The sequence below is a fragment of the Calypte anna genome, chromosome 21, assembly GCF_003957555.1.
Source record: "Calypte anna isolate BGI_N300 chromosome 21, bCalAnn1_v1.p, whole genome shotgun sequence".
NCBI lineage: Eukaryota > Metazoa > Chordata > Aves > Apodiformes > Trochilidae > Calypte > Calypte anna.
This window is the reverse complement of record NC_044266.1, coordinates 688,435-716,378: the sequence shown is the minus strand read 5'-3', so window position 1 is coordinate 716,378 and position 27,944 is coordinate 688,435. Positions and strand designations below refer to the sequence as shown.

The window sequence follows — 27,944 nt, the reverse complement described above, 5'->3', positions numbered from 1 at the left end:
GCCTAACAAACTGGGGTTATTTTGTTTTATAGCTACATATATATTTGTGTGTATGCATAAATACACACTTATAAATACACATCTCTTTCAAACAAGACAAGGAACCTGTAAAATTCCTGTTAAGCAGAGCTTCACTGTGGATTTCAATGCAAAGAAAGCATCTGAAAACGATGTAACTGTATCATCACGTATTTTCCACTGTTTTGTAAGTTAAACCACAACTAATGTGTCAGGGTAAGAACAGCTTTGGCTTAAGAACAAGTTCTGCTCACAGATACTTGAAGTGCTTTGAAGTATCTCGTGGATCACACAGAATGCTTGCCCATCCATCCAGGTCTGTCCATCAATCCATCCAACCATCCTCTGTGTGCTGATAAATAAAAAAACTACAAATTACCCCCTCCCAGTGCTGCTTTTGCTCTAGAACAGAATGTTGGGAGTGTAAAGAAAAATCCTGTAAAATCCTGTGTTCTACACCATGGGTCTAAACCAAGGTTTCTCAGGTGAGGAGATGCAGTGCACTGAAGTTCTGCCCATTAATCCATACCAAGCATTACAGCAACCAGAATTCTCTGCCTGTCAAGCACATGAAAATTATGATCTTTAAGTAATAAAAAGGACACTTCTGTAAATCTCCAGATACACAAAAAACATGGGTTAAAACACCCCATCTGTAAAACAGTTATTTCTGTAAAATAAAAACAAAGAGCCCTCTTTAGGATGAATTAAGTTCAAAGCAGAAAACATTTCCAAACACTCTCCAAGTTTCACCTTGCCAGAGTAGGCTTCAGTACCCATACTGGATAGGGAAAGAAAACTGCTCAAAATAACCCAGGACTGTGCTTGCTTGAAATGTCTTTAAAAAGAGCTTAACTGAAGCAGTTCATCCCTTACAGAATCATCTTCCTTTGGCTGTAAATATCCCCATGGTAACAAGCGATGGTATCAGACAGACACATGAGCAGAAGCAGAGGGGGCTGAATGGAACCCTTCAAATACAAAATCTTCAGAAACAAAATGGGACAGGACAAGCCAGCCTGAAAACACACACCCTGCAAGCCTTGCCACAGCTGCTGCCTGGACTCCCCACCCATCCCCTAAGTGTTCTGATCTATTCATTCATTCATTCTCCACAAAAATCTTAAGTATTCTGAACAGAGAAGGAGAACTGCACAGGTAATTTGGGGATATTAAACATTCCTGCGACCCAAGGATGATGCAATGACCCATTTGGACACTGTCCAGGACACAGATTGAGCTGGCAGAGGTCTGTGTTCTCCCACAAGGCAGTGGAAACCACAGCCAATCCCCTGCTCCCAGGAGCAGACTGGTATAAGGTTTCTTTGGGGGCCTGGCTCTGAGTTCCAGACCTGTAACTGCAAGGAAGTTATTTTCAGAGATGGACACTGCAGGTTTCAGAGTGCAGCAGACACCTTTTAATGTCCCCAGGGTGTGCTCACTGAGGAGGTCAAACAGCGTTTGCCAGAGGTGTCTGCAGTGATGGGTAGCAGTGCCCTAAACTGGCAGTGCCCAGCACTAACCTCCTGCATGTGAAAATGATTAAAGTTAGGAAAATCAGGTGAGTGAGAGAATGAGAGGGAAGCCTCAACCCCTATTTCATCCTACTACACTTTTAAAGGGTGTTTAAAGAGTTGTCCTCACATATCCAAAGTATCAAAGAGCACTCAGACCTCATCTCTCCAAACCAGAACCACAGAATCATTCACAAGTTCCTCTAACAAACCAATTTTAAGATCTTCTCTAGCCTGTAAGCTGCAGCACTTTACCATTTACATTTTGAATGTCTAATGATTTGGTTTGTTTTACCTTTTACCAGTTCCAGCAAAAACAAGTCTGAGCCTTTTGCTGTTTTTGTTTCTGGATGGGGAGAAAATGCTGCTGTTCAAAAGATATTTCAGTTTAAAAAACAAAAAAATCTTCCAACTATTTCCCACTGACAGTCACACTTTCTTAGCTTCTATTTCAAAGCCAGACAAACTTACAGGTTTTTCATTTTTATTGGATGCTTCCAACTTTATATCTAATAATATACAGATACTCGTTTTTCACTGCTCCATTCATATCCTCACTTAGTTCAGCCATTCTGTCACATTAACATAAAAAAAAAAGGACAACTGAAATAAAATAAATTTGTAAGCTGGAAAAATACATTATAAACTTATATTCAAGAAACATTCTCTTTATAATTAAAAACCTACTTGCAATAATTATAAGCAGGATTTAAAGAAAATCTTGATTTTCAGTTTTAAATAGGTGGCCTTTGTGTATACTTTTAATCATCTCATATGTACAACCTCAAGCAGGATCTCTGCCTACCTGTGACAGAATACCTGAAACAAAACAAAAAGACACTGAAAAGGAGTTTTTAAACAAACAAACAAACAAAATATCAATATTCATTTTCCAGGAAAATACAGTATAACCAAAACTTTAAACACATGCTTCCCTCATCTGGATTAAGGCCTAGGAGACAGATGTGCTTTAATAAAAGCAGACAGTATGAAGAAAAGTCCTTCCACTTTTCTCTTCAAATTCCTGTAACAGCTCATCTATTTCATTTTCCATGTCTTCTGTGTGCTGTATCTAAAAGAGAATAAAAACATTAAGCAACCAGGCTCCAAGGATACGACGTAGTTTAAAAAAAATCAGTATTTCTTTGTGCTTACTGCACCACCCAAAGCAGCAGCTGTACCCACTGGGTGCTCTGCTGAGCTCCCCAGCATTCCCACAGCGTGTTTATCTGCAGATCCTTCCTTCCCCAACCCACTGAACTGGCACTCAGCTTGTACTTTGTTGAGTAGGCAACAGCCATCCTCACTAGGTAACAAATGGAAGCTTCAGAATAGCTACAAGCACACTGAACAGATGGCTAAAATTTCAAGTCCTTGAACCTTCTTAGGCTTTTTGAAACTGGAAAGGATTTAAGACCAGAATAGATCAGACAGGCTGGAGTTAAAAAAACCAAAGAGCCTGCTGCCACGCTGCAAGAGGTGAACTCCACAGAAGGACACAGGTCCTTTCTCTGCTCTCCTGACAGCCACCCTCACCTTCCCTACAGCTTTCAGCCTTACTGCAGGGGCTGGGCCCCTGAAGATGGGTGACAGAAGGCACCAGTTGTATCTTCCACATCACCCCTGCACCAGGGTGGTGGTAGGAAACACACCTACAGAGGATGTTTTTCAAGGGCATCATGATCCAGAATGCAACTCTTGGTGTTTCAATCCCACATAATTTAACTGCTTTTGAAATGGACCTCTTTTATTTTTTTGTTTTGCCATAAATGGTGCTCTGAGCATGGGCTCAACATGTGTAATGGTGTATGTGGTGCTGTGCAGTGCTGCTGGCTGCTCCCAGCAGCTACCCACGCACACACAGAATCCATTTTGGAAGCCACAAGCACAGTTACATTTCATCCCTTTACACAACAGCTCCAAAAACAGCCACCAGAACTTGGGAACTTGCATCCATTGACATGGATTAAACTGCTTTGGCAATGTGCAGCCCCTTTGAGGGGCAGCAAGCAAAGCCCAGCCCCTGTGCTGTCACCATGGGCAAGGATCTGTCTCTACTCACACACTGGCAGAGCTCACAGATAAGGAAAGCCCCCAGGGTTGCCTCCTCATGGTTGTCCTGAATGTCCACGTTGATCACATGTACTGGCTGACATGTCTCCTGCTCTCTGGAATTCAAATCTAGATGAAAACAAAACATGTGTGACAGCAAAGCTTTGGGTGCCATGGTATCATATTTTACATAGGATATTCACAGGTCTTCTAAAAATGCATGGACATTGTCCACTTCTGCCTTTTCCAAACCTGGTTTTACAGAATTGTTTATTTAATAGGCTTACACAGCAGTCCCTCTTGGTTCCAAAAATCCATCGCTTGTTTGTGAAATAAAAGGATTCAGTTCTGTGGAAGGGTCATGACAGTTTATTTGCCCTGGTCAAATCAGTGCTCAGCATAACCTCTGACAGTCTTCAAAGATCAAGATTCTCAAAAGCCAAGCAAGAATGATTTTGGGTTTCTTTACCTGGAGTTTTAGCTGCACATTTAAAAAAAACCCAAAACACTCTACATCCAAGACTCTGAATATGAAACTGCAAGGTGAATTCCTCCAAGTTAAGCACTGATAGTCATAGAAAATTCTAGTGTGATGTGTTCTGCTTACTGAAGAGGAGAGGAGAGGAGGGGGGAAAACCAAAGCATTCTTCTCATGCCCTCTCCTCAGGACAGCCTCAGGATACTGCCTAAATATCCCAATGAAAGCTGCTTTCTGGGAAAGGTGCTGAACTTGCTGAAGATCCATTCAAGTACCAGGGCAGTTGCTCTCAGAAGTTACCAACACTGCTGAACACCTCACTTTAGCATTCAGAACACTAAGTACTCAGCTTGCAGAAGCCCAAACACATTTTCTCATGACCACCGAGGACCAAAAAGGCAATGTAACAGCCTCAGAAGTGATGGTTTGGATACCAGTTCATCTGGCTGGTGTTTCAATGGGAAGCAAATCTTTTAAACCCACACTAGTCCAGCAGAGGCTGAGTTCTCTGCCCAGGAACCAAGTCCCTGCTGAAATCCCACAGCTTTCACACCAAGCTTGCTGCTCTGTGCCACACAGAACCCAAGTCCCAGCTGAGATTCCTCTGGCATATCTCACTTTTACTCATTGAAGGGCAGAGCTGCACCACTTGCAGTGTTAACCACACTCAAGAGCAGTTTCTCCACCTGTACAGGAGGTATTTGTTGTGGATAAACTGCTTGGCAGGTCACAGGAATTCTTCTGCAGAGAAGGGAAGGGAATGACAGAGGGAAGACAGCTCAGTTTCTCACCCAAGGTGAAGAAATGCCCAGCACATACAACTTGCTAGTCTGCTAGATCTGTGAGCATTTAGAAACCAAACATGTATTTGAGTCTCTCCAAATGCTTGCTGCTCCCTCATGCCAGCCCTTAACATGACAATACACACATGTCCTGTGTAGCTGCCAGCACCTTTCAGAAATTCATATGCAGCCATCACTACTTTGGTACATAGATTCTACACTAAGGGATTGTGAGCTCTTGTCCCTGCTGGTGTTCCAGCAGCACTTGTCAGAGGAGACAGAGATGATTCCAGATTTGTGAAGGATTTCAAGGATGGAAGGGGGGAAAAAAGCACTCAAAGTTAACAGTTAATCAGTTCAAGGTCCTTACCTTCTACTACTTGATCATAGACTCTTTCTTCACACGTTAGGATCAAATCAAAAACATCTTTGCAGTTCTGGAATCTTTCTGGTCGTGGCTTGATTCTCTTATTTCTGTCCAACATGTGTAAAATCCCATTCTGTGTGTATCTGAAGTTGCTGAGTTAAGTACCTTTGCTTTAAGAAAAGTCATGTTTGCAAGCAAACAACCAGCACAAATTAAATTATAACTGTGTCTTATAACTGCTCAGCTTGCTAAGATGGCAGCACGAGCTCCCATCAGGGCCACTCACACAGCTTCTGGTTTCTGGAGGTTGTCACTGTCCTCAGTGCAACAGCAGAGACAGCTGTGAAAGGCCCCCATAAAGCAGAGCTCCTCAGAAGGACAACTTCTCTTGGGCAACTGTTTTTATGTCCATCATGTTTAGAAGGCACAGGAGTGGTGATGTGAGCAGAATGTCCCCCATTCACTGCAGCCACTGCCCCCCAGGCCAGGGGCCTCTGTCTTGCAGTGACCTGGGGTCTCCAGTGTCCCCTGTACATGTGCACAACATCCCCCTCAGGTTTAAGCAACTGAACTGCCAAAGAAACTTAAATAAAACAGAGAAGCACCATTATTTAAAAATACCCAAGGTATATAAAAGGGAAGGAAGAGGAGCACTTGACTTTCTGCCTGTCAGAACTGCAGTCAGTGTGTGAAAGGAATCTGTTCTGCTGCTCGGGTGCTATATTTATGTGGGTGCTGTTGCCTTCAGGTTCAAATTTACATCCTGTATCCCCCTTGCAGACAGGATTCACTCATCCCACTTTCTTCGCAGCCTTTGGGGGCATGCAGTTTCATTAGAAGCACACCAGGGTTGACTATCACTTAAATCTCCTCACTTGACTCAAACCAAACTCCCTCTGAAGGCAAAGTTTTGTAGAAGGGCAAATTAGGAATACCAGGAAAGATTTAAATTAAGAAAGCCTGGGAACTGAGGCACTTCTTCCTTGCTTGGAAGCAGCAGTATTTTTAACCATCAGAATATATATATATATTTTTTTAAATGAACACAGCAGTGAGGATAACAGTCTGTAACTGCTTGGTAACAGAAGGATCCCAAGCAAAAAAACTCCCATCATTAGGAGCAAGTACCTAAGAAGTCCTCTTGGCTTCTTTCTTTGCTGAAAAGGTCACATACATACCTAGCAGGTATCTTAAGCCTCTTCAGAAAACAGTTCTAATCCTTTTTAACAAAAGACCAGCAACTTCCTGCCTGCCTTTTTGCAGCTGCTCTCTGGTACTTGAGGTTCTACTGTTCTGTGTAGCCAGACCTACACCTGCCCATCTGTGTGCCTCAAAGGGTTCCTGAACACTTCTCAAGCAAACAGCCTCCAAAGCTTTTAAGCCTTTCAAGTGTCTAAGCTGTATTAAAAATTAAACCCATCTTTCTATAGGACCCTACTTTATATGGTAAAGATATTCAGTTCTGTGTCTGCATCTGCATCATCACACTTTAAGTACTTGACTAGAGAAAATTTCAGTTTTGCACCACAAATGGAAGGCTATGTTACCACAAACACCTTGCCAATTCTCTCTCAGCCAACTGACTTCTACTGCGTTTTTCTCCAGGCCACCCCCAAGCCTTTTACCACCCTTCTTTCCCAAAAGATTTTCCCCTGTATAATTAAAGAATTATCCTTAATAACCCAAATCTATCTCACATGCAGATCTTGTACACAAGCACCCACTGCTTCCTCACAGAACCCCCGGGTTTGTCAGGCTTGGAAAAAAAATCCACTTCAGTGAAGCCATTTCAGATGTCTGGTTATTTGCAAGGCATGAAAAGGACACCAAGAGCCATTTGCAAAACCCCTGTAAACATCTGGCCGTGCTGCTTTGTTCTGTTTGAGCCCCTATTCCTACATCATGCACTTCCAGGGGGGGAAAAAAAAAATAACTCACATCCCACACACTTTTTAGGGCTTTTTTTTTTCCCTTTCTAGGATAAAATGTTGCTGGCATCTGTCCCCTAGCTTTCCTGACTGAGCCTGGAGACAGAATTACGCATATTCAAAAAACCCACACAGCCCAGCTTGCTGCTGCCAACTTACAGCTTCTCCTTTTTTTCCTGAGGGTCCATCTGCCTATAAAAGGAGACTGAAATAAGTGGTTAAGATTCAGGACACTTTCGTATTTGGTTGTCTGAAATCTTTTTCACCTGGAAAAAAAAAACAAACAACAAACCAACATCCCTTCAGCAAGCAGAGGGGGTGATCTGCATGACTGTTCTCAATGCATAACCATAACCCAGCTCCCTGCTCCTCTCCAGCTCAGGTGATGGCAAAGAGTCTACAACTTATTCATGGCTTCCACTCTCCTGTCAGATGTTGAGTCATTTAATTCAGACTTTGCTTTCCTTCCAGCACATTTTGACTCCATCCTCTCTATCCTATGCATCTGTCTTTTCAGCTGTCACTTCTTCAAAACCCTTGTTCAGCTGGCTGGAGGTGCTGTGAGGTTGTCTGGACAGAGCTGCTCTCCTAAGGCTACCACACTCAGAAAGGCAACAAAAACTTGTGAAGATGCAAAGATTTGCAAACTACTACAAAATCCATCACATTTTTACAGTGAGTCCAATTTGTATCACCTTTATTGGAACAACTATGCTAATCAGATCCACAATATAATGAAATTCATGCACTAGTACTGGAAAGGCTCAATATAAAAAGACTTGATACAAGTTGAGTTTCTCCACCAGACACAGCATTGTTCTTTGGAAGAATATGCAGGCACTCGTGGTGTCATTTATTTAATGACTCAAATGTCAGTGCTTTCTCCCCATCTATGCCTGTGAACAACACACTCATTCCACTGCTTAGCCATATTTGAGAAGGGCAGCTATTCCAAGTTCTGGTTTAGAAGCCAACTTTTTAGGAAACTAAAGATGGTCTTTGGAACAACTTGGTAATTTGTCTATGAAGAGTTAAAGGGTGTCTAGGCATTCTCTTCTTCACACCAAACAGCACAATCTAGTAGGAAAGTTGGAGGGGACAGACAGTGCCTTTTTCTTTTTTTTTTTTTTTTTTTTAAGTGAATAGCTCCTGGTTAAAATATGTCATATTCCCTAAAAAACTACACATTGAGATTAATTTCCTCAATACATCAATATTAAAGTGGACTGCCAGCACCTGGAAGAGTACTAAATAATTTCCCTTAAACTAATAGTCAAATCCATCATATTTGACTTTCCTTTAAGAAGAATTCTGCCCCCTTCCCCTCCAATGTCATCTATGCAACACACCTAACCCAGCCTCACACTTCCCAGACAGCAAGGTTTGATGCTAAACACACTTCTCAAGGAGAAGGACAAGAGGACTGCAAGAAGAAGGGAAGCTCAGAAACAGAAAGCATGACCACAGTAAAATACTGGCTGTGACCTGTCTCAAGTCAAGACCTAAAGGTGAGGTATGGAAGAAGGAAAGCTTTGATTTAGCCTAGAGCTCAAGTGCCAGACAATAACTTGTATTGTCACTGTATTTGGGATGAAACTGGAGAGATGCAAGGTGTCAAAGGGGAAAAGAAAAGGACCAGTGTCAAAGTCCACTGGCTAAGAGCTGGAGAAGGGACATCAAGGACTGCCAGAAAGACAAGGACACCAGAGACAGAAGAGAAGATGGCTTCACATGTCTGACTACACCAAGCAGCTGAGTGCAGTTCATCCAGATGTGTGCTTCAAGAGGAGCTGGACTGGGATTGCTGACATCTACAGGGCCTTGGTCACTTGACAAGAGCTGAAAGTCCTGGGCAGACCTGGACACCATGTCAACAGGTGACAAGGATATGTAAGAATTCCATACAGACATCAGGATCAGGAGGCAAGAAAGAGGGAATCACAAGAGGATTCAGAAGTATCACATGTTACTTTTGGATGCTCTTCTCAGGTTTAGAGAAGTGCCAGTTTTCAGATGATGAGCAGCAAATGTCACAGGATTGGGTGGGGGGAAGAATTCTGAAGCAGCTGTGAGAGAGAGGCCTGTGAGCAAAGGATTAGTCATTCCACTTCATGGCTCTGAGACACAGGGGCTGCAACAACTATTTTCCCATTAGTTTCTGTTGTTGTTGTTGCTTTGTACTGCAGAACCCAAAGGTAATTTCCAGCTAAATAGAATTACAACTGGGTGGGGTAACTTTGATAAAGCAGAACAGGAGTTATTACAAGACTGAAATCAATTAAGCCCTTTCATTTCACACTTTTAGGAAATCTGAGAACACATTCATCAAGGCAGCAGGACCACTTCTTCATCAGGACAGCAGGACCACTTTTAACCAGCTGCACGCAGAGCAGGAGCTGTGCTGGGTGAGCTCTGCAGCAAACACTCCAAACAGGATATTAAGTACAGGAATGTGGTCACCCCTGACTAACCAGCAATTTTCCAAGATTACGTACACATAACTCACGTGCCTTGGGTAAACACCTCTCACAATAAGCCCTTCTCACACTGCTCATCAGGATGTGTCTGCTCTTGTGCTGAATTCTGAGCAGCCAGCAACAGAGTCAGAATCCCTTCCCCTCCTCATCCCCCACAGTTTACTTTCTTTTGAAAAGACAACACTTCAATAATTCTGTTGGGTTTTTTCCTGAGATGATACCTATGCTATACCAATCAGAGGTAGATGGCAGCAAGATGGTGTGGATTTTTTTTACAAATCCTGAAAACTGGGACTTCACTAATACTTCTGGTTTTAACAGTGCCTCCACTACTTGGTATCAAACCAGTCAAAAATGAGTATCCTAAAGTAACAGCATCACATTTGGGAAAGGTAAGCATCTAAATGCATATTGCTACTCATACCAGATTCCATCTTTTGCTGAATTTCTCCAAGGAGTCTACTAAAGATTTCTGAAAAGAGCTCTTTACACCTGAGACTTTCACAGTGCTGACTGAGCTGTCTGGCATGTGAAGCCCTTCAGACACTTCTCCCATGTACATCAGCAGCTTGCATGAAGAAGATTTTCCAACAAAAATCCATGCCAGTAACTGTTCTCTGTATTGAGATTTTGTAAATACAGTTGTATCAGCCAATTTGTTACTGCTGAGATCAATGTAAGAAAGTGACACACACCTTTCCAAGCTACACTTACAGTTTACAGCACTACTAAATACTTCTTAAATGTTGGTCCAGTGCTGAAATCTTGTTTACTCTAGCTGAATAAATCTGGCACCTGAATCCTCAAGTGCCAGAACAATTGTATGTGAAATACATAGAAGGACACGTGCAGCCCTTCTCAAAACAAAATAATGTGCAAATAATTCAGCCAATGCTTGAAGCACATCCCAGCAGACACCTGGGTGCTCTAAGACCAGTGTAAAATGGTAGCAATGGCCATCTTGTTCAGACTTCTCTTACCTGTCAGGTTTTTCTCATCTTCCTTCTACCAAGATATGGTTATTGTTAGGCGTTTGCAAACTCATCCAGTTCCCAAACAATCCTGCACTTCTGTCTGTTAGAAGTTTTCAAAATGCTCCTCCATAAGCAGCTGAAGGATCTCCTGTGCTGTATTAAGTGGATATGCAAGCTACATGGAACTGAGTTTTAAAAATGCTTCACAGAAGCAGCCAACACATAATCCATCACAGATGTAGATTAACAGAAAAATCTGGCACAGTTCACTCCGTTTCTGAGCTGCACCTTCAGCAGTATTTAGAAAACTTTAAGTCATTAAACAAAAATGATGAGGAGGCATCAGCTTTCACTTCCTCTTCCATACCCAGCAGTGTTAAGAGGTTTGTCTTAAATGAACATAACCTGCTTGCCCTAGAATTAAAAGCATCAAAACTAACTGCTAAAACCATCAAGATTTATTTCTTCCCAGAAAGCTACATGGAATTAAGTATGATTTATATCTAAAAGCTACCATTTTAGAAGGTGGCAGACATGACACTAATACTCCACACACAAAGTTTAAGCAGAAAACCCTGTGAAGTAAAATGCTCTGGCAACAAAATGGGTATCTCCAGGTACAAAGGTAAGAGTAAAGAATTAGAAGGGGCAACATATTTGCCAAGTTTATGTGAAAATATCCCTTCAGCCCAGCTGCTAAATGTTTTCACTGTCTCTCTGCATACGAAAGAAAAATGGCATTACCAGAAGTCAGACACAGAGCTTTTGCTATCTTGCAACTAATAAGAGTTGAAGAAATTATAGTCACTACTCAGAAAATAGAAATTGCTTTGGAATCAATAAGTCAACAATTTTAAATATTGCCTTTTTAATGTGATTGATGGCAGAAGACTTGAGATTTTATGAAGTGTTTTGGTCTTACGAGCCCTCACAGAGAGAAAGGGACTGAGTTCAGTTTATGGCTGAAGTGTATAGATTTGCAGCAACGGGCCCTTAGAAGATTGCTTAAATCCAGTTTAAACACTGCTTTCCATCCTCAGCTCTTCCCTCTATTTCTAGGAGTATTAAAGGATTTTGAAAAACACATTAAAAAAGGAAATGAGGCTTCTGTTGCACTGCAATCAAGAGGTTTTGTCACTGAATGCAGCAGGCTACAACTTCAAACATTTTTAGCTTTTGCAAGGTCAGGCTTGAAAATAAAGAAAAAAGAAACAGATTAAAAAAAAAAAAAAAGACCAAAACAAAACCCCTCCTCAAACACACCTAAAACAAAACATCCCAAACTGGTTTACAGAGATACCTGAACTATCCCACTGACCACTGGAATGACAGCTCAGAACAAAAGCTGACAACTGGTCCAGGACTCATGAAGAAAATCAAATGAAAACATAAATACATGCATGAAGAGCTTACCTGAAGTGGAATTTAATTAGGTTACTCTTCAAGACTGAGCTACGTGGCCCCACCAAGCAGGACACAGATGCTCTGCAGATCTCACTAGTCCTCCTGTGCACCCATGCAGTGGAAACTCCCCATGAAACAACTCAAGGTTGCTTTGTACAGCCTCCAGTCAAGTCCAGTATAAACGTTCCATGAATTAGGGCAGTTCATTGATCCAGCAATGTCAGGAATTACTACAGAATTACAGATCCTAGAGTTTTGTTTCTACAACAAAGAGTATTCCAAAGGCACTGGTGGAGTGGTTCAGAGCAAGGTATTTCTGTCATTTTTCAACAGCCTTTCTCCACCATCTCAGGCCACAAACCACCTGGCTACCAGTATTACAGAACACTTCTGAAAGTGGGAAATCACAACTGGAACAGCAAGACCCAAGATATTATTTGATACCCCACCCCTCTCAAGAAAACGCAGGTCCAAACCCAGTGGAACAAGGGCTCACAGAACCAATCCAAGAGAACTGAAGGGCAGAAAAAAATCCAGTTTCTGCTCTAGAGGAACCCTATCAGAAACTGAAATCCTGGTATCTGCTCCCTCACTTACCAGGCTAAGAAAATGGAGCAAAGTCACAATTTATTAACTGGCTTCTCCACACCAGTTTACTCCCATGCCTAGAAGATTATGTTAGAACAAACTGATCAGGTCAAGTACAAGAATTCTCAAGAACTTGACAAACTGAACCCAGGAATTCCAAATGACTAAGGCCAAGGCTCTATCAGAGTACCACTACCTCAGAGTCTGGAGAATGTGGCAGATGTAATCCTGGACTAGCTGCATACTTACAGAACTGTAGCTGATTAGAAGGTGTGTTTTGACAGTTCCATTTCAGTTTTAGTCAAAGATTAAATTATTCATCTCTTGTCGACTCCACCCTTCAGACTGAACAGAGAATGATTCCCTACTGACCTCTAGGACAGCCTGACCTTGGTCCAACAGGCAGCTTTCTTTCTTGCCTTGAGCAGAACCCAGCAGCACACCCACACTGCCACAGACAGGCAGGATTCCAGCTCACAGCTTATCAGTTCTGTGCCTGATGCACTGCAGCTTTCTACTACAGCTGAGAGACACTGCACAAGAAGCAGATTCCTTTGTTCCAGTCCTGGTGCTAAGGAAAAGCAGAGGAAACTTTCTGGAAGAGATGACCATTACTACTCAAATCGTACTGTGCCATGGAGCAGAGTGTGACTTCAAGATGGGAAATGAAGTTTTTCTGAAAAAAAAATGGCTACAGAGCAGTGATGTCTGACTAAGACTTTATCACCAGCCTATCAAGACAGAGAAATTACTCCTCAATACAGCCTCCCTGCTGCTGTGTGCCCCCTCTTCTCAGCCTGTCCCAATCTTTGTTTCTCTCTCTTCATGGGTGCAGGAGATGGTGCTTCAGGTGGGACTGTAAAGCTTTGAGGAAGGCACAGAATCTTTCCTGCAGAGTTCTACGGTGCAGCCAACTTAGTTCAACCATGTACTCCTGTTGGCCTCTCTCATCTTCTGCAGGGAAATAAAGATTTCTTTTTGTTCATCCAGACCCTCTGAAGAGGATGCTGTTCTACCACAATGCATCTTACCAGTGCACATCTTCTCAGGTGGATGGAAGATGGGGAAATAAACTAGGGACAAATGTCAGCCTTGGGGAGACCCTAATGCTATGAACATTTACTGGCAAAGTGGACTGAATTTGGCAGGAGAAACTGTTTCCACTTGTTCTGAATGTGAAAGGTACTATTAAAAAGAAAACCAACCCAACCACCACACACCAACAATCACACAAAGAACAACACATGGCTGTTCAGATGAACTATGGAGTAACAGAGAAAAACACCAGATCATAAACACCTCAGTTATCACTACAACACCTTGTTTCCACATCCCAGTTACACCCAGTGCCCACCAGTAGAGCAGGCCCTCCCGCCCTCCCCATGCCCATCACCTCATGAAGCAATGCTCACCCAAAAAACCTGAGAGCCCACGTGATCCTGGTTCACAGAAAAACTACTCCAAGAATCTCTGATGAGAGTAGATCTAGTTTCAGTTCCTGCAAGCCTTAACCCTCCAAACCCACTTCTGGAAATGGAGCTGCTTTCTGCACTGACAGGCTTCACTCTGAAAATGTTCACTTCTCTGAGAATCAAAAATGCAAAGATGTAGAGGCTGCTCTTGCCCCATTTCCCCTGCCACAGCTAACATTAAACCTTGCTCTCTTTTACCTTGAGAAAAGGTTTAGATCTAACAGTGCAAATACATTTGGAGAAAACAGCAACAGCCTCCAGCCTGGAGCAGAACCAAAATGGTAACTCCACAGAATACTGACTGAGGGGATTAGGGAGGCTTTCTGTTGGTTTTATCTTAAAAGTGGTGCCATGTTCATAGAGCAGCAATAAGGAATGCAACAGGGAAATCACAAGTTGTTAGTGTTTGTTAAAACTGTCTGTCAACTCAGTTTTCTTTTGAAGTGACACTTTTTAAATGACAACAGGGCATACCTCATCATAGTGGGTTTGCAAGATTCTCCTTTTCTCTATAGGCAAAGAGATACAAACCCCCCACAAACCCCAGCACATCACACATGTGATTCCTGACGTTTTCAATGGTTTTTTTTAAAAAAGGGATCTCTAACTGCATATTAAGGAAACAAATACCCCTGCAAGGGATACCATTTGTGTGGAACACCACACAGAGAGGTACTCCCACATTTCTTCAGTTCTCACTGTGCTGTACAGGTTTAATCAAACATCCCAGCCCTTCTTAACAGAAGTCTTTCAGTACCCACAGCAAAAGAAGCTGCTATCCTTGGGGTCTCAGGGAGCTCAAATTTGCTATTTCTGGCCAGCAAATGAAACAAAGAATTTGCTGAGAGCAGTAAGCTGCAGTACAGTCTGTGCTACCAAACAACTGCAGAACTATCTTTCAAAACATTACTAAGTTTGCTGACTCCTTGGGGTAGCAGTCTGATCTACTTTCTACCACAGTCCATGTTCTCTGATGTCTGACAACCTGCTTAGTCTTAATTCCTATTTATTTAAAAAAATATGCAAGAAACCTGGGCTGTTTGAGTATAATTAAGGCACTGATATCATGTTAACATTCCTGCAGGATCTTCAGATGGCCATGTCCAAGGATTTTTGTAAAAACTCTTATACCACTGAAAAAATGCAGAGACTGCTCTACTGAGTTACCAAGACTCACTTCTGGGATGTTTCACTCAAAAGGGTCCTCTCTTCTAAGCAGTAATTCAGCATATTCTGAATCCCTTGCTTAGGGTTTTTAACTTCCATACTTAACGGGAAAAAAAAAATCAGCTCCCACGTTGAGAAAACACTACCTAGAATGAGTGCCTCAATTCTGTATGTTTGTGGGTTTCCTTAAAACAACTGAAAAGTCAACTTTCAATAGGGATGTTCTCCTGGTTCTAAGTAGTGTTCCTAGTTTTGACTGCCTCTGCACTCCAGGATTAAATGTTATTGGGCTCTCCTGTGTCCATTCTTTTACAGTTAGACTCGATGATGTTAAAGGCCTTTTCCACACTAAATGGTTCTATGATTTATATGCTACAGGCTTTTTTTCCTTTCCTCCCAGATCAAATCATGTATCAAGAAGTTCTCAGTGAGATGGGTGAGCTCTTTAATGAAAGGTATCCTCTCTCCCAGAGAAAGTATACTGTTAAGCCTTACCTGTTAGTATGTCTGAGCTAAATATAACATTAAAGTGGAGGTGGTGGCTCTTCACATATCCAGCATCAGGACAGCCTTTGCACTGCAAAAATGTCATCCACAGTGCAGCTAAGGCAACGAACAATCTGTGAGCATATTAATGTGTTTCATTCAAGAGCTAAACACATTACATTCTACAAAAGAGCATTTGGAATGCATGCATTGGAATTCAGTAGCAATCTATGAGGGAGAATTAGAGGCCCACTGTAAAAAAAAAACAAAAACAAAAAACCCCAACCTCCTATAACCCTAAAACATTTTAAGATTGCCAGTCAAGCAGCTATATTTCTAATGCATAATGCCAAATAATGAATTACACCTTGCAAGGATGAACCATATTGGATTTTTTAAAAAGGCCGTGCCCCAGGGATACAGTTCTTTGTCTTTCCTAAGCAGATCATTGTACATCTGATCATATGTGGTTTTGAAATCATAAACATTGGGCTTGTCCGGTGCTGGTCCTGGCAGCTTCACGTGAGTCCCTGTCCCAAAGGATCGGACACTGAATCCTCGTTTGCTGAAAGACAAGAGGGGAAAAGGGGAGAAAAAAAAAGGCAATTAGACTGGATGGACTTAAAACACCAATTTTCAAAAGGCCTCTTAGCAGTCAGCCAAGTCACAAGCAGCAGGGCAGCTCTGAACTGCCGAGCACTCCCTGGCAGTTACCACCAGCACTCACACACCAGGCTGAAAGGACTGCATATATTTTAAGTAAAATTTTCTTAAAATTAGGAATTTCTTTTGCTTTCAGGCATTGTGAATTTGCAGCAAGCATGTGGTTTGTATTCACTCTTGGACTACACAGTATAGGCACAAGAAGGTAACAATACCACCTGACCAACACTTAGGTACTCTGCTAATGCTGCTGGACTAATTACACTAATCCCTGCCTTATGTTGCCAAAACTACCTCTGGTGTAATTTCTTGAGCCCAGTACAAACATTTCTGTGCCTCCTGCTCTTCTCAAGTGGACTGAGAACTAATACTGTGTCATAATCTTTACAGACGTGAGGCACGCATTGGCATCTAAACACTCTTGGGTAAGCCAGGGACAGCTTCATTCCTCTCTCATGAACAACTTAATAATTGTAATTTTAAAATATATACATAAAAGAGAGGCAGGAACCTGCATGTTTTTAGGAGCAATGCCAAATTATTAACCTAGACACACCTATTCAAACCTTATTGCCTTCAGATGGTGTCCTTAAAGTGATCCAAAAAGCTTCTGTGCAGAGATTAACTGTGACCAAGCTTTGCTCCAAGCTCACACACCACTATGTAACTACCAAGAGTGTTATTTTCTTCAATTTCCTCTACTGGAACACTGCACCTCCTTTCTCTTCCTTGCTTTCCTTTTCCTTCCAGCAGTGATTTGGAGGTTCCACATATCAAAAGTCTGTGCTTCCACTGCACATGACCCATTGAAAATTGCTTCCTTGAACAGCTGGAATATACCTTTCTCACTTGGAGTTTCATGCTTTGACAGTAGCAGCTGCCAGGATACAGCTTTTACACTGTTTATGCACCAGGTGCATTATTATGAAATATTCTGAATATGTTTTGACATCTTTCTTGCAAAGATTATTGCAAGAATTTGTTCTTGACCTAGTAAAGCTACCCAGAAGATGGAAAATTATGAGCTTCAACTTTACCATAAAGGGTAAGGGATACTCATCTGCTATCCTAGCACTGATTTCTGAAAATGTGAAGCTTCAACACTGAAGGACCTTTAAATGTTGTGGAATTTCAGGAAGCTGTTTTTATGAATCCCAAGGTATGTCAAGTACCAATATTCTAAGTGCAAACAGAAGCCAGTATATAGATCTGATCTTCAGCAAGTCATGCTCGCCTCAGTTTAATCCCAAAGCTCATTACAAGAAGATCATGTGAAATAACCACATGCCCAGGAGCTCACAGACTTTTAACTGAAGGACCTGGAAACAATCATTGCCTTTCCCTCCAAAGAATCTTGGAGCTGATGGCAACGTGCCTCATCTGGGACACAACTGCTGAGACCAGTGTGGGACTGAGCTCACAAAACCCCAACCCGTGACAGAGCTGAGTTTCAGGCACTGAGAAGGAAATAATACTAATCCATGAGACTGGGACATGAACTTCTCAGTCACACATTTCTTCTGTTTTGTTGCTGTTCTGGGGTGTCACGCTGCTTCCAGGAAGGTATTTTCAGCTTACACTGAGGTAGTAACAACACAGCTTCTCTTCTTACAGTGGCCACTAATTACTAACCCTAAACATTAAAGCAAATCCAAGAAAAATCCTGCAGTACCACTGCAGCTGGCAGGGGTAAAGATTTTCAGGAGACAAATGACCCATTTTAATAATCCCCTTCCTCAACATTTAGCAGGAAAATCATCAGCAACAGTGCCCTATTGCAGACCACTTCACAACTATTTTATGTAATTTAATCAGTATTTAACTGACTGGTGAGGGGCACCAGTGTACTACCAAATAAACACACACAAATGGAAATGGTGAAGATAACAAGGTTTGGTAATGAGAGAAGTGTTCCCCTTCAACACTGGAAGGAGAACCATGGCCAAGTCTGCATCCTCTGACAGGAAAAGGGAAGTCCTGCAGGCAGATTGTATTTGCAAAAGCAAGACAAGCAGGATGACTCAGGCAGGGCTGGTCACAGCCATCCAGTCTGACAGCTTTTAAGGAAGTATTATTTCTGCATCCTCACTGCCTTTCCTGTATTCCACTGCTTTTGTGTCCCACAGCAGCCCTGTGGTGACAGGACCTGGTCTGTCAGCAAACCTCAACAGAGCTTCAGCCTGACTTCTGCTGGAAGATTAGAACACAAGGTTTAGAACCTGCTTAGGCAGAAAACATGCAGTTTCAGTACAGAGAACTGTCCTGAACCACGGTAACACCAGAAACTGGTGGATGATGGCTGAAATATGGAAAAAACCCTATTGTTTGGGGCATGTTCCAGGGGTCCAAGTGTCAGCGTAGAAGGATCAATATACTGCAAGGATGAATAAGAAACTCAGGCTGGCAAGTGAGACTCCTTGCAAACCCTTCTGGAATGACCTGCTGCAATTTAAAGGGACAGAAAGTTTGTCAGTTTTGCTTTCTTGACTCCAAAAGAGAGAACAGCAGGATGTTACAAAATGCAAGTACATGAAGATGTTAATTCAAGCTTGTTTGAGCATAATGTCATGCATTAAGAAGGATAAACTACTCAGAAGAAACACAAAGGCAAGAAGTGGACTGTGAATACTTCAAACAGAAGCCTCCCACATAAACTGAACATCTCACCTCAATATTATATGTACAGGGCTAAATTCTGTATTTTACAAATGCATCAGAAGTTGAAAGGCAGGTATTTCTGCAACAGCATTTTGCTTTAAAAGGAAGCAGCACAAAATGATCTCAAGTTTCAGTATGTGCTAGGTAGGCCTAACATTTGGAAAACAAAAGCTTGCCTTGCAGAGAGATACTTTTCTTTATAAAATGAAGAATGGAATAAGGAAAGTTACTGGTGAAAGCTCTACATGAAAAATGTGGCTTAACTAAAACCTGGAACTCACTAAAACACTGATGAGACTAGAAAAAATAATTCTGAAATCTGACTTCCAGCATCACAATAATCTAGAAAACTCATCAAATGTAAGACGAGCTTCAACAAAAATTTTTAATACATTTCCTAGCATAGATATTAAAAAAATACTTATGCACCTCCTTAGGCTACACATAGCAAAGAACTGTTTATGAATGTTCATGATGTTCAACATCAAAGACTGGCTTCCAGACTGTTCTCAAATAGTTACCTGACACTCTGTAGAATTTGTATTCTTTTAAATCCTGTAACTGCTTAACAAAACACTCAAAAGGTTTCACAATACCTCAGCTGCTTCCTAACTCTACTTCCTCTTTTAATCATGTGTTCTTCCAAACTGTAGTGCAACATACAGCAAGGCATTGCCCTGAACTGGTAAAGCAGGCTGGCTCTGAGCACACGCAAGCATTTTCCTGAGGTTTACTGGCAAGTGATCCCTGTCATTACATGGGGTAGTTATTTCTTTAGAACAGCACCAGCAACTCATCTCTCCTTTGACATTTATGCTATTCTTGCTATAATCATGCTACTGGAAAACTAATATTTTCCAAACGCATCCGTTTGGTTAAATTATAATTAGAATTTTAAGGGAGAAAAATTCAAACACATTTCCCTGCCTCATTTGCCAGCAAAACATCAGCCACATGTGGAGGGATTTCTTTCTTCTGAAAAAACAGAGAGGAAGAAAAAGGCTGGACATGATGTGTCCAGAGAAGTGAATTTAACTTCGTCTTCCAGGCTGAGGTTTCAACTAAATCTCAGTTCCAGCAAGAGCAACACAGCTTTCTCCTCCCCAGCACCTATGAGTAGGAAGGTGTTTGCACAGAATGCCACAGGTAACATCTGATGCCAGGCTGAAGCATTTTCAGCATCCAATGCAGCACAAATACAGCTCTCAGTAAGATGGCTGCCAGACCAGATGCTTCTCTCACTTGTTCAAGGCTGTTGTTTTTATTTATTTGTCTGTCATTACTGTCTTATTCTCTTATTTATTCGTTTCAAGGCTGCTGGTTTACCTGTCACTGATGTTTTATTTAATGTACCACACAATTTAAACACAGGTGTTCAGCTTACTGTGTTATCAACGTGCATTTTTTCATTTCAGTGTTTCTTTTCGTAATAATAAAAAATAACCCTTTATTATGTGCAGAGGGTAGATTTAGCAACATGATTCCAGGCAGATCGGGTCTCCTGTCCATCAGCCCATCCCCACCTCCCTTTCTGAATTCTGCCAAGCTGACAACACTTGTGGTGCTGAAGAGATGAACCTCCTAAACCTCAAAGGCATTCCACACCCCGAAACACCAAACATTTCCAACACTTGGTCCAGATTTCCCTGCAACAGGAAAAGGCTCCCTTGCAGGATGCGCTCTTCGGATGCGTAAAAAAAAAAAACCAAAACAAAGAAACCAAAAAAGCAGTGTTTAAGTATTGAGCTGCCGAGACACGGGAGCTGCTGTGGGGTTGGAGAGCTCGTGTGTTGCAGCCCGGGAGCACGATCCGGGGCAGGATCCGAAGCGGGATCTGGAGCAGGCCCGGCCGCTCCAACCCGGGGCAGGGCCCGGACCTCCACACCGTGGATTCCCTCAGCCCAGGGACCCTCGGCACGGCCTCTCCCCGCTGCCCTTCCCGCCCTGCCAGCCCCGCAGGGAGCAGCGCGGGCTCAGGGCCGGGGTGCGGCCGCCGGGGCCTGAGGAGAGGCAGCGGCGGGGCCCGCGTCAGGCAGGAGAGGGGAGGGCATCTCCGGTTACCTGAGGATGTTGTGCGCCTCCATACTGCGGTTCTGGTTGCTGGAGCAGACCACGGCCACACGGAGCGGTGAGGAAGGCATGTCGGGGGGGGCTGGGGGTGGGGAAGAGCCCGGCTCCCTCCCCGCGGCTCCGCAAACCCGCACGGCCCCGGCCCGCGGCTCGCACAAAATGGCGGCGGGAGAGCGGCGGCGGGCGGGGCCCGGAGGTGTCGGCGGCGCCGAGTCACAGGGCCGGGCCGCCAACCCCCGAGCCGGCTCCGGGAGGGCGGAGGAAAGGAGAGGAAGGGCGGAGACAGCCGGAAAGGGGATCCCGGGGCAACTCTGGAGGCTTTGGGGTCCCCACAGGCGGGCCGGGGGGCTCCGAGGGGCTGTGGCGGGATGGCGCAGGGATGGTCAGGCCCAGGGTTGTCCTCCGCAAAGGGTCCAGACCCCTCATTCGGGCTGTTAAATACGCCCTGATTCGGTCAGCCGCTGCCTGAGAGAGAAAAGCCGACAAGAAGTTGTGATTAATCGCCATTAAACGCTGTAGGTCTGTCCCTTCACCAGCCCAGTTGCCCTTTGGACCCGCTCAGGACCTCAGTCTTCTTCCTGAGCTGAGGGGCCCAGAACTGGGCACAGGCCTTCCCCCTGGTCCTGACCCACAGGCACTCAACCTTATCGTTACTGACTTAACTTCTGCAGAGTCAAGAGACTCTCTAACATACAGAGCTACCCCTCCACCTCTCCCGCCCTGCCTGTCCCTTCTGAAGAGCCTGTAGCCACCCATGGCAGCACTCCAGCCATGGCAGTCATCCCACCACGTTTCCGCGATGCTTTCCTGCTGCACGATGGCTCCCAGCTCCTCCTCTTTGTTGCCCATGCTGTGTGCATTGGTGTAGATGCACTTCAGCTGGGCTGCTGATTTGGCTCTTAGCTTGGGCTGTCCACCCTGGGGCTCCTTTCTGGAGAGCCTGGTTTGAACCCCATCCCCCTTCAAACCTCGTTTAAAGCCCTCCTTATCAGCCCCAACATCTCATATGCTAGAGTCCTTTTGCCCTTGCTAGATAGATGAAGCCCATCTGGTTTGAAGAGACTAGGTTTGATGGTCAAAAGCCCCAAAGTTCCTCCAGTGGCACCAATCCCTCAGCCACCTATTGATATGATAGGTTTTCCTACCCCTCATTCCTCTCTGCTACTGCAGGAACTGAGGCGAGCACCACCTGTGCTCCTGTCACAGCTCATCAACTCATCAACCCAGCGCCTTGAAGTCCTTTTTAGTTGTCTTAGTACTTCCATTAATGTCATCACTGCCAGCCTGGACTACCAGCAGTGGATAATAAATCTGAGGGTTGGATTAGCTGGGGGAGTCTCCTGCTGAAATCCCTCACCCGGGCCCCAGGAAGGCAGCAGAGCTCCCTGTGGGATGGGTCCGGTTGACATACAGGGCCCTCAGTTCCCCTCAGAAGGGAGTCACCAGCTCCAACTCCCCTTCTTTTCTTCTTTGTAGCTGGAGTTGTAACCCGTCTGGTAGACAGGGGGTGACCAGGAGACCTTCCAGACAGATCTTCCTCTTGTCTGTCCTCTGCCTGATTCTCTGAGTCCAGGGCCTCATCTCTGTTCAAGAAGGGCACCCGGGGGGATGCTGGGTGTTGCCAGGGGATTCTTTTGCCTCTCTGATGAGGGACCTGTTTCCATTCCCTCCCATCCACCTGGTTTGCTCCAACTGCCTGATGGCAGGACGGGCAGGGCTTCACCATCTCCTTCTGGACTTCTTTTGGGTCAGAAAGGGTGTGACTCCACCAGTCAATTTCCCTTTCGCTGTCCCTAATACTTCTGAGTCTCTCCACCTCCTCCCTGAGCTCTGCCACCAGGCACAGCAAGTCCTTCACCTGCTGGCATCACACACAGACCCCACTCACACTGTCCTCAGGTGCTAACACCAGGACCAGACACTCTACACAGCCAGAGGCCTGAACAGCTACGTCCCTCTTGCTGTCCCTCTTCAGGGGTTCCATCTGCTGTGCCCCTCCTGCTGGCCCTGCCTGTGCCAACTGCCTCACAAACTGCCCTGCCCTGTTTGCTGCTCCTGTTCACCACGCTCCAGGTCACTGGTGCTCCTCTTCACACCCCTTTATCTCCCTCTGGGCAGGGCTGGGTGTTACCCCTTCCTTATCAATCAGCTTATTGATTGACCTTACCTGGGGATACCAGCAGAAGTTCAGAGGCATGGAGAGGATAAACCATGAGATCCCCGGCCAGCTGAGCTGTGCCACAGCTAAACAGGGCCTTGTGCTGGTTCTAGGTCTTCTTTCAGTAGCTCGGAGGTTCTGCAGGGCCAAGAGCAGCTTCTCTGGGTGATTCTTTTAGGGTTCTGACACATATATGTGTTATTAAGTCTAATCTATGTGTCCCAAACAGAAGACAAATGTAATATTTCTGTGACCACAAGCAGTGATACGGTCTCATGGCCCCCAAGCTCCTCATTTCACTGCTAGGCTTTTTATTTAACAGACAGGCAAGTTTTCATCATCTGGAAATAACATTACAATGTAAGGTTTCAGTCTTTCTGCCTCACTTTCAGATTTCACGCCCACCTAATTCCTTTTTCCTTGGCAAGGTAAGCCATGTCCTCCATGAGTTTGTTTTCAGAAGAATGTGGTTGAAACGAGGGATTTTTTTCCTGAAAAGCAGAATCTCCCTGCTAGATTTCTCTCTCAGCACTAGGTGGCAGCCAAATGTTGGAGTGGGTCCACCGAGCCCTGAAGCTCAGAAGCTCATGCAGATCAGAAGAGCGTTTGGATGAGACCCTTTTTAGGGCCTTCACCTTTAAAGAGAAGTGAATTGTGTCTGACGGACACGGGATCAGTCCCATGTCCTCCTCTGTGCCCAGAACCCTCTGCCAAGAAGTGATGATGCTTTCTGTGATGGTTATTCATGGAATTCTTCATTTTAGGAGTAAACTCCCAGGTTTATCTCTTGGAGTATACAAGGAAACCTCTGTAATCAGTGCAGAATACAAAGGAAACCAACACCTTTAATGTGAATGTGCATAGGCTCCAAGCACAAAAGTTGTCCAGTTCAGAAGGCTGAACTAGATCACCTCCTGAGGTCCCTTCTAACCTCAGTTACCCTGTGATCCAAAAACAAAACAAAACAAAAAGGTACTGGGAGAAGAAATCTCTTTACATTTCCCCATTAATGTCATGGTTTCACAGGAGGTGATGTAGGATCATTATGAACAGTCTTTGGGCAGATTTTCTCACTTGGACTCAAAGAAGATCTCAAACCATGAAATATTTGTGGTTTTCATTATTCTCTTAATTTATTAAGGTCAGTGCTAAGGTGGCACAAGGTTTATTATTTACACATTTGATTTTTCACATCTGGCAATTCACAACAAGATGAGGAACAAAACAGTAACACTGGTTGACAGAGATCTACAGAATCAGTGCCACTCCAACACTGGCTACAGGAGGGACTGATCTGAAACCTCTGAAAGATTAGTGACCCAAATTTACTCTGTATCCAAGTTCACTGAACCAAACTACAGGGTGTGAGTTATCTTAATATTCTTAAAAACTGATTGCCTTTTGTTCGAGCAGTCAATCACCTCAGGGAGAAAATAAAAATAAAAAAATGATGACATTGTCCTTCAGTATCAATGACTGACAGCAGCTTTCTGCTCCTGTGATGATCATCAGGCTGCTTAAATCAAGTATGAAGGAAAGGAAATAAAAGGGGAGCACTTTAGAGTCATGTGAGCAATGACAGCATGTGCAAAGGAAAAAGCAAGAATTACAAACAAATAAAAGGTATTTCTGCCTGATGAAATACAGACCTTCAGCTTCCCAGCCACTCTCAAACGATGGGAGGGATTAGAAGTACAAATACTGCCTTTTATCAAGAATTCCAAATACTTTCTATATTTATCCTCTACTAGTAGGTTCACACGTCACTAACTACTTCCACAAAGGAATGCACTCGGGTCATTCACCAGTGACAAACATTTACACAAACAGATCACAGAGGAAACTGAAGTGTTCCAGTACCAACACCCCTTTCCAGCAGAGCTGTTCCCCTGTTTTGCTCTAGGTGCTCAGTTTAAGTGACACAAAGTCATTTTCTCTTACAGCTGTCAGCTACACACAAACACACTAAACACAGACTAGATTACTAACTAAACACCTCTGGGATGGTGACTATTTTGTGCCCATACTAAAGTTCAAGTAATGACCAAGTTTATGGGTTTTAAAAAAGGAAAACCAAACCAACAACCACCGATTTCAGAGACAAAACCACGAAGGGAGGTACAGTTGTCTATGAAGACTACAGGAACAGCTAAACCAATATAAATGGGACAAGTTCTCAGCACTAAGGCACAAGAGAATTAAAACTCTATGGCTAAAACCTTACTACAGCATCGAGTGAGCAGCTAAGGGGAGTGTTCTAGGCTCAAAACACTTGGCTACAACACGAGTTCTGTGCTGAGGATGCTTTTACCTCAGTGTGGCTGCACAGAGCATGCCTAAAAGATGGGGTTTCAGAGGGCAGGGATGGTGCTCATCCACACTGCACTGATTTTAAAATTAAGGACTGGCTCCTACTTGCACAACAATATGGAATTTTCAGACTATGTCCCTTTACCCTTGCTCTTTGTGGAAACTACGGACACAACAGTCCTACAGGGAGAAGTGAGTTTACTCGGGGTAGGATGTTGGTAGCTGACCAGAAGATGCCCCGTTGTTTTGGACAGTGACCAGTCTAGATCCCAGAACTTGAGAACAACGTAAGGCACGATACAAAACCCACTTAAGTCGTCAGATTTAGGTGGGCTTTGGATCAACACGCACGGAGCTGCGGGGTCTGTGGCTCCATCGCTCTGCTCTCCCGTGGACTTTGAGCAGCCTTCTCTCTCGGGGAAAAAATCAAGCTCAGGTCTAGAGGAAGGCGACTTCGACAGAGGCTTGAAGTAAGAGTGTTCTGGAGAGTCTCCTGGAGCAGGCCTTGTCCAAACAGCCATTTTTCTGGCACTTGTGGACCTTCGCCGTGGTTTGGTTTTGATCTGCGGAGACCCCGTGAGTTCAGCAACCACCTACGGGCTCAGGCTGAGCAGCCACCTTAGGAGGAAGAAGAGCTCTAAATCCTGAGGTATTCCCAAATCACGGAATATTCGGGCAAGTCAGACCCGAGCCACCCAACCCTTCTCTGTCGAGAGGCGGCAGGCAGCCGGGCGGCCCCGTTTTAGGCACGGCGCGGGGCCAGGGCCGGGCTCATCAGGTTCTCGGTGATATAAGCCACCAGGAGGCAGATGAAGACGAGCATGACGCAGATGGAACCCCCCACGGCCGTCATGGCCACGACGATGTCCCGCATGGCTGCCGGCTCCACGCGGAACTCCACGCACTGTGCGGGGGGCGCGGGGCGCGGCGGGGCGAAGCGGGGCTGCAGGCAGAGGTGGTAGCGGACGCTGCCGTGAGCCTCGGGCAGCAGATAGTCGCGACAGGCCGCCCCCAGCTCCACGCTGTCGCAGGGGAAGCGAGTGTAGGTGCCGTCCCAGGAGCAGTTGAGGGAGAATCCGCGGAGGCCGGCGGCGGGGCGCGGGGGTCCCCACTGCAGCAGGACGCTGCCGTTGCGGAGCACGTTGGCCACCAGACCCCCCCCGGGAGAGCGGTGGGCGCGGCAGGAGCGGGCCGAGCACTGGAAACCGCGGGCGGGGGTGCGGAAGCAGAGCCGCCCGCCCGCAGCCCCCTCGGCCCCCACCTTGTAGGGACACCACGGATCCTCCGCTGCCGCCTCCGGACCGGCCTCGGTCCCGTTCCCGGTCCCAGCCTCAGTCCCGGTTCCGGTCCCGGCCCTGTCGGGCGGTTCGGTCACCCCCGCCGCAGCGCTCAGGGCGGGCGCCGGCGCCCCGAAGCAGAGCAGGGCGAGGAAGGGAGGCAGCAGGCTGGGCATGCCGGACCCCCCGGCATGGAGCCGGAGCCGCGGTGCCGGCGGAGGGGCTGCGGAGGGCCCGTCCGCCCGTTATAAACGCGGGGCTCGGCAGCAGCCGCTCCGCCGGCCGCCAATGGAGAGGCGGCTCCGCCGTTAACTCTCGCTGGGCTGCGGAGCACCCGGCCCCAGCCCCGCACAGCACGGCTGCGGAGGGGGGGGCACGGGGGAGGCGGTGCTCGGGTTCCCCGAGATCTGCAGCCCCCCCGGTTTGGGGCTGCCCCAGACCCCTCTCTCGCCTCCCCCGGGTCCCACCGCTGCCGGGGCCTCCGGAGCCGCGTCCCGAGGGGTATGAAGCCAAAGCGGGTCCCGGCACCGCTGGGAAGTACCGGGAGCTGCTGCCCCCGGCAGAGATTTGGTCCGGAGCAGCGTTGTGGAAAGATACAGTGCTCCCCTCCACTTGAAGCAGAGGAAATGAGAGTTAGGGGGATTTATTTTATTTTTTTTTAAATGGTTCTCAGCTGCTTTAACCCCGTGGGAGCTGAGACTCAGAACTCGGCAAAGATGCGGTGCAGGGAGACAGCCGAGAGCTGCGGGGCTTCCCTGCAGCCCCGCCTGGGACACCAGAGGAGAAGATCCTCGTCTTCCTCCTGCCTCGGAACAAAAGCTGTTTTCGTGTCTCTGCAGCAGGACCGAGTCCCTGTCCATCCATCTGATCTGGAGCCAGCTGTTTGGCTGGCAGCACAGCACTAGAGGAGACAGCAGTCCCAGCGCTGCACCAGAACGCCTTCAGAGCGACCTTGAAAGGACTCACCCTAAGGTGCAAACTTGTCTAAATGCATAAACAAAGGAGCTCTAAGGAAACGCTGATCAAAACACATCCTTGGAGATTCTTGAACAGTTAAACTGGCTGCTCTCAGTCCTGCCTATTCTGAGTAGCAGATTTCAT

The 27,944-nt window shown here is 45.3% G+C and overlaps 2 protein-coding genes across 2 annotated transcripts; both read right to left on the bottom strand.

The window, feature by feature from the left end:
* Positions 1–1,999: 1,999 nt before the first annotated feature.
* Positions 2,000–21,296, bottom strand: SSU72 (SSU72 homolog, RNA polymerase II CTD phosphatase). The gene is made up of 5 exons (XM_030463871.1): positions 21,090–21,296; positions 16,129–16,272; positions 5,215–5,354; positions 3,595–3,713; positions 2,000–2,604 (listed from the first exon to the last, which is right to left on the bottom strand). Exons 1-5 carry the CDS (start codon positions 21,167–21,169, stop codon positions 2,503–2,505), a joined length of 585 nt encoding a protein of 194 aa, XP_030319731.1. The 5' UTR covers positions 21,170–21,296; the 3' UTR covers positions 2,000–2,502.
* A 3,067-nt stretch (positions 21,297–24,363) lies between these two features.
* Positions 24,364–27,205, bottom strand: FNDC10 (fibronectin type III domain containing 10). The gene has a single exon (XM_030463818.1). The coding sequence runs from the start codon at positions 27,017–27,019 to the stop codon at positions 26,309–26,311; it is 711 nt and encodes a 236-aa protein (XP_030319678.1). The 5' UTR covers positions 27,020–27,205; the 3' UTR covers positions 24,364–26,308.
* Between the last annotated feature and the right edge of the window lie 739 nt (positions 27,206–27,944).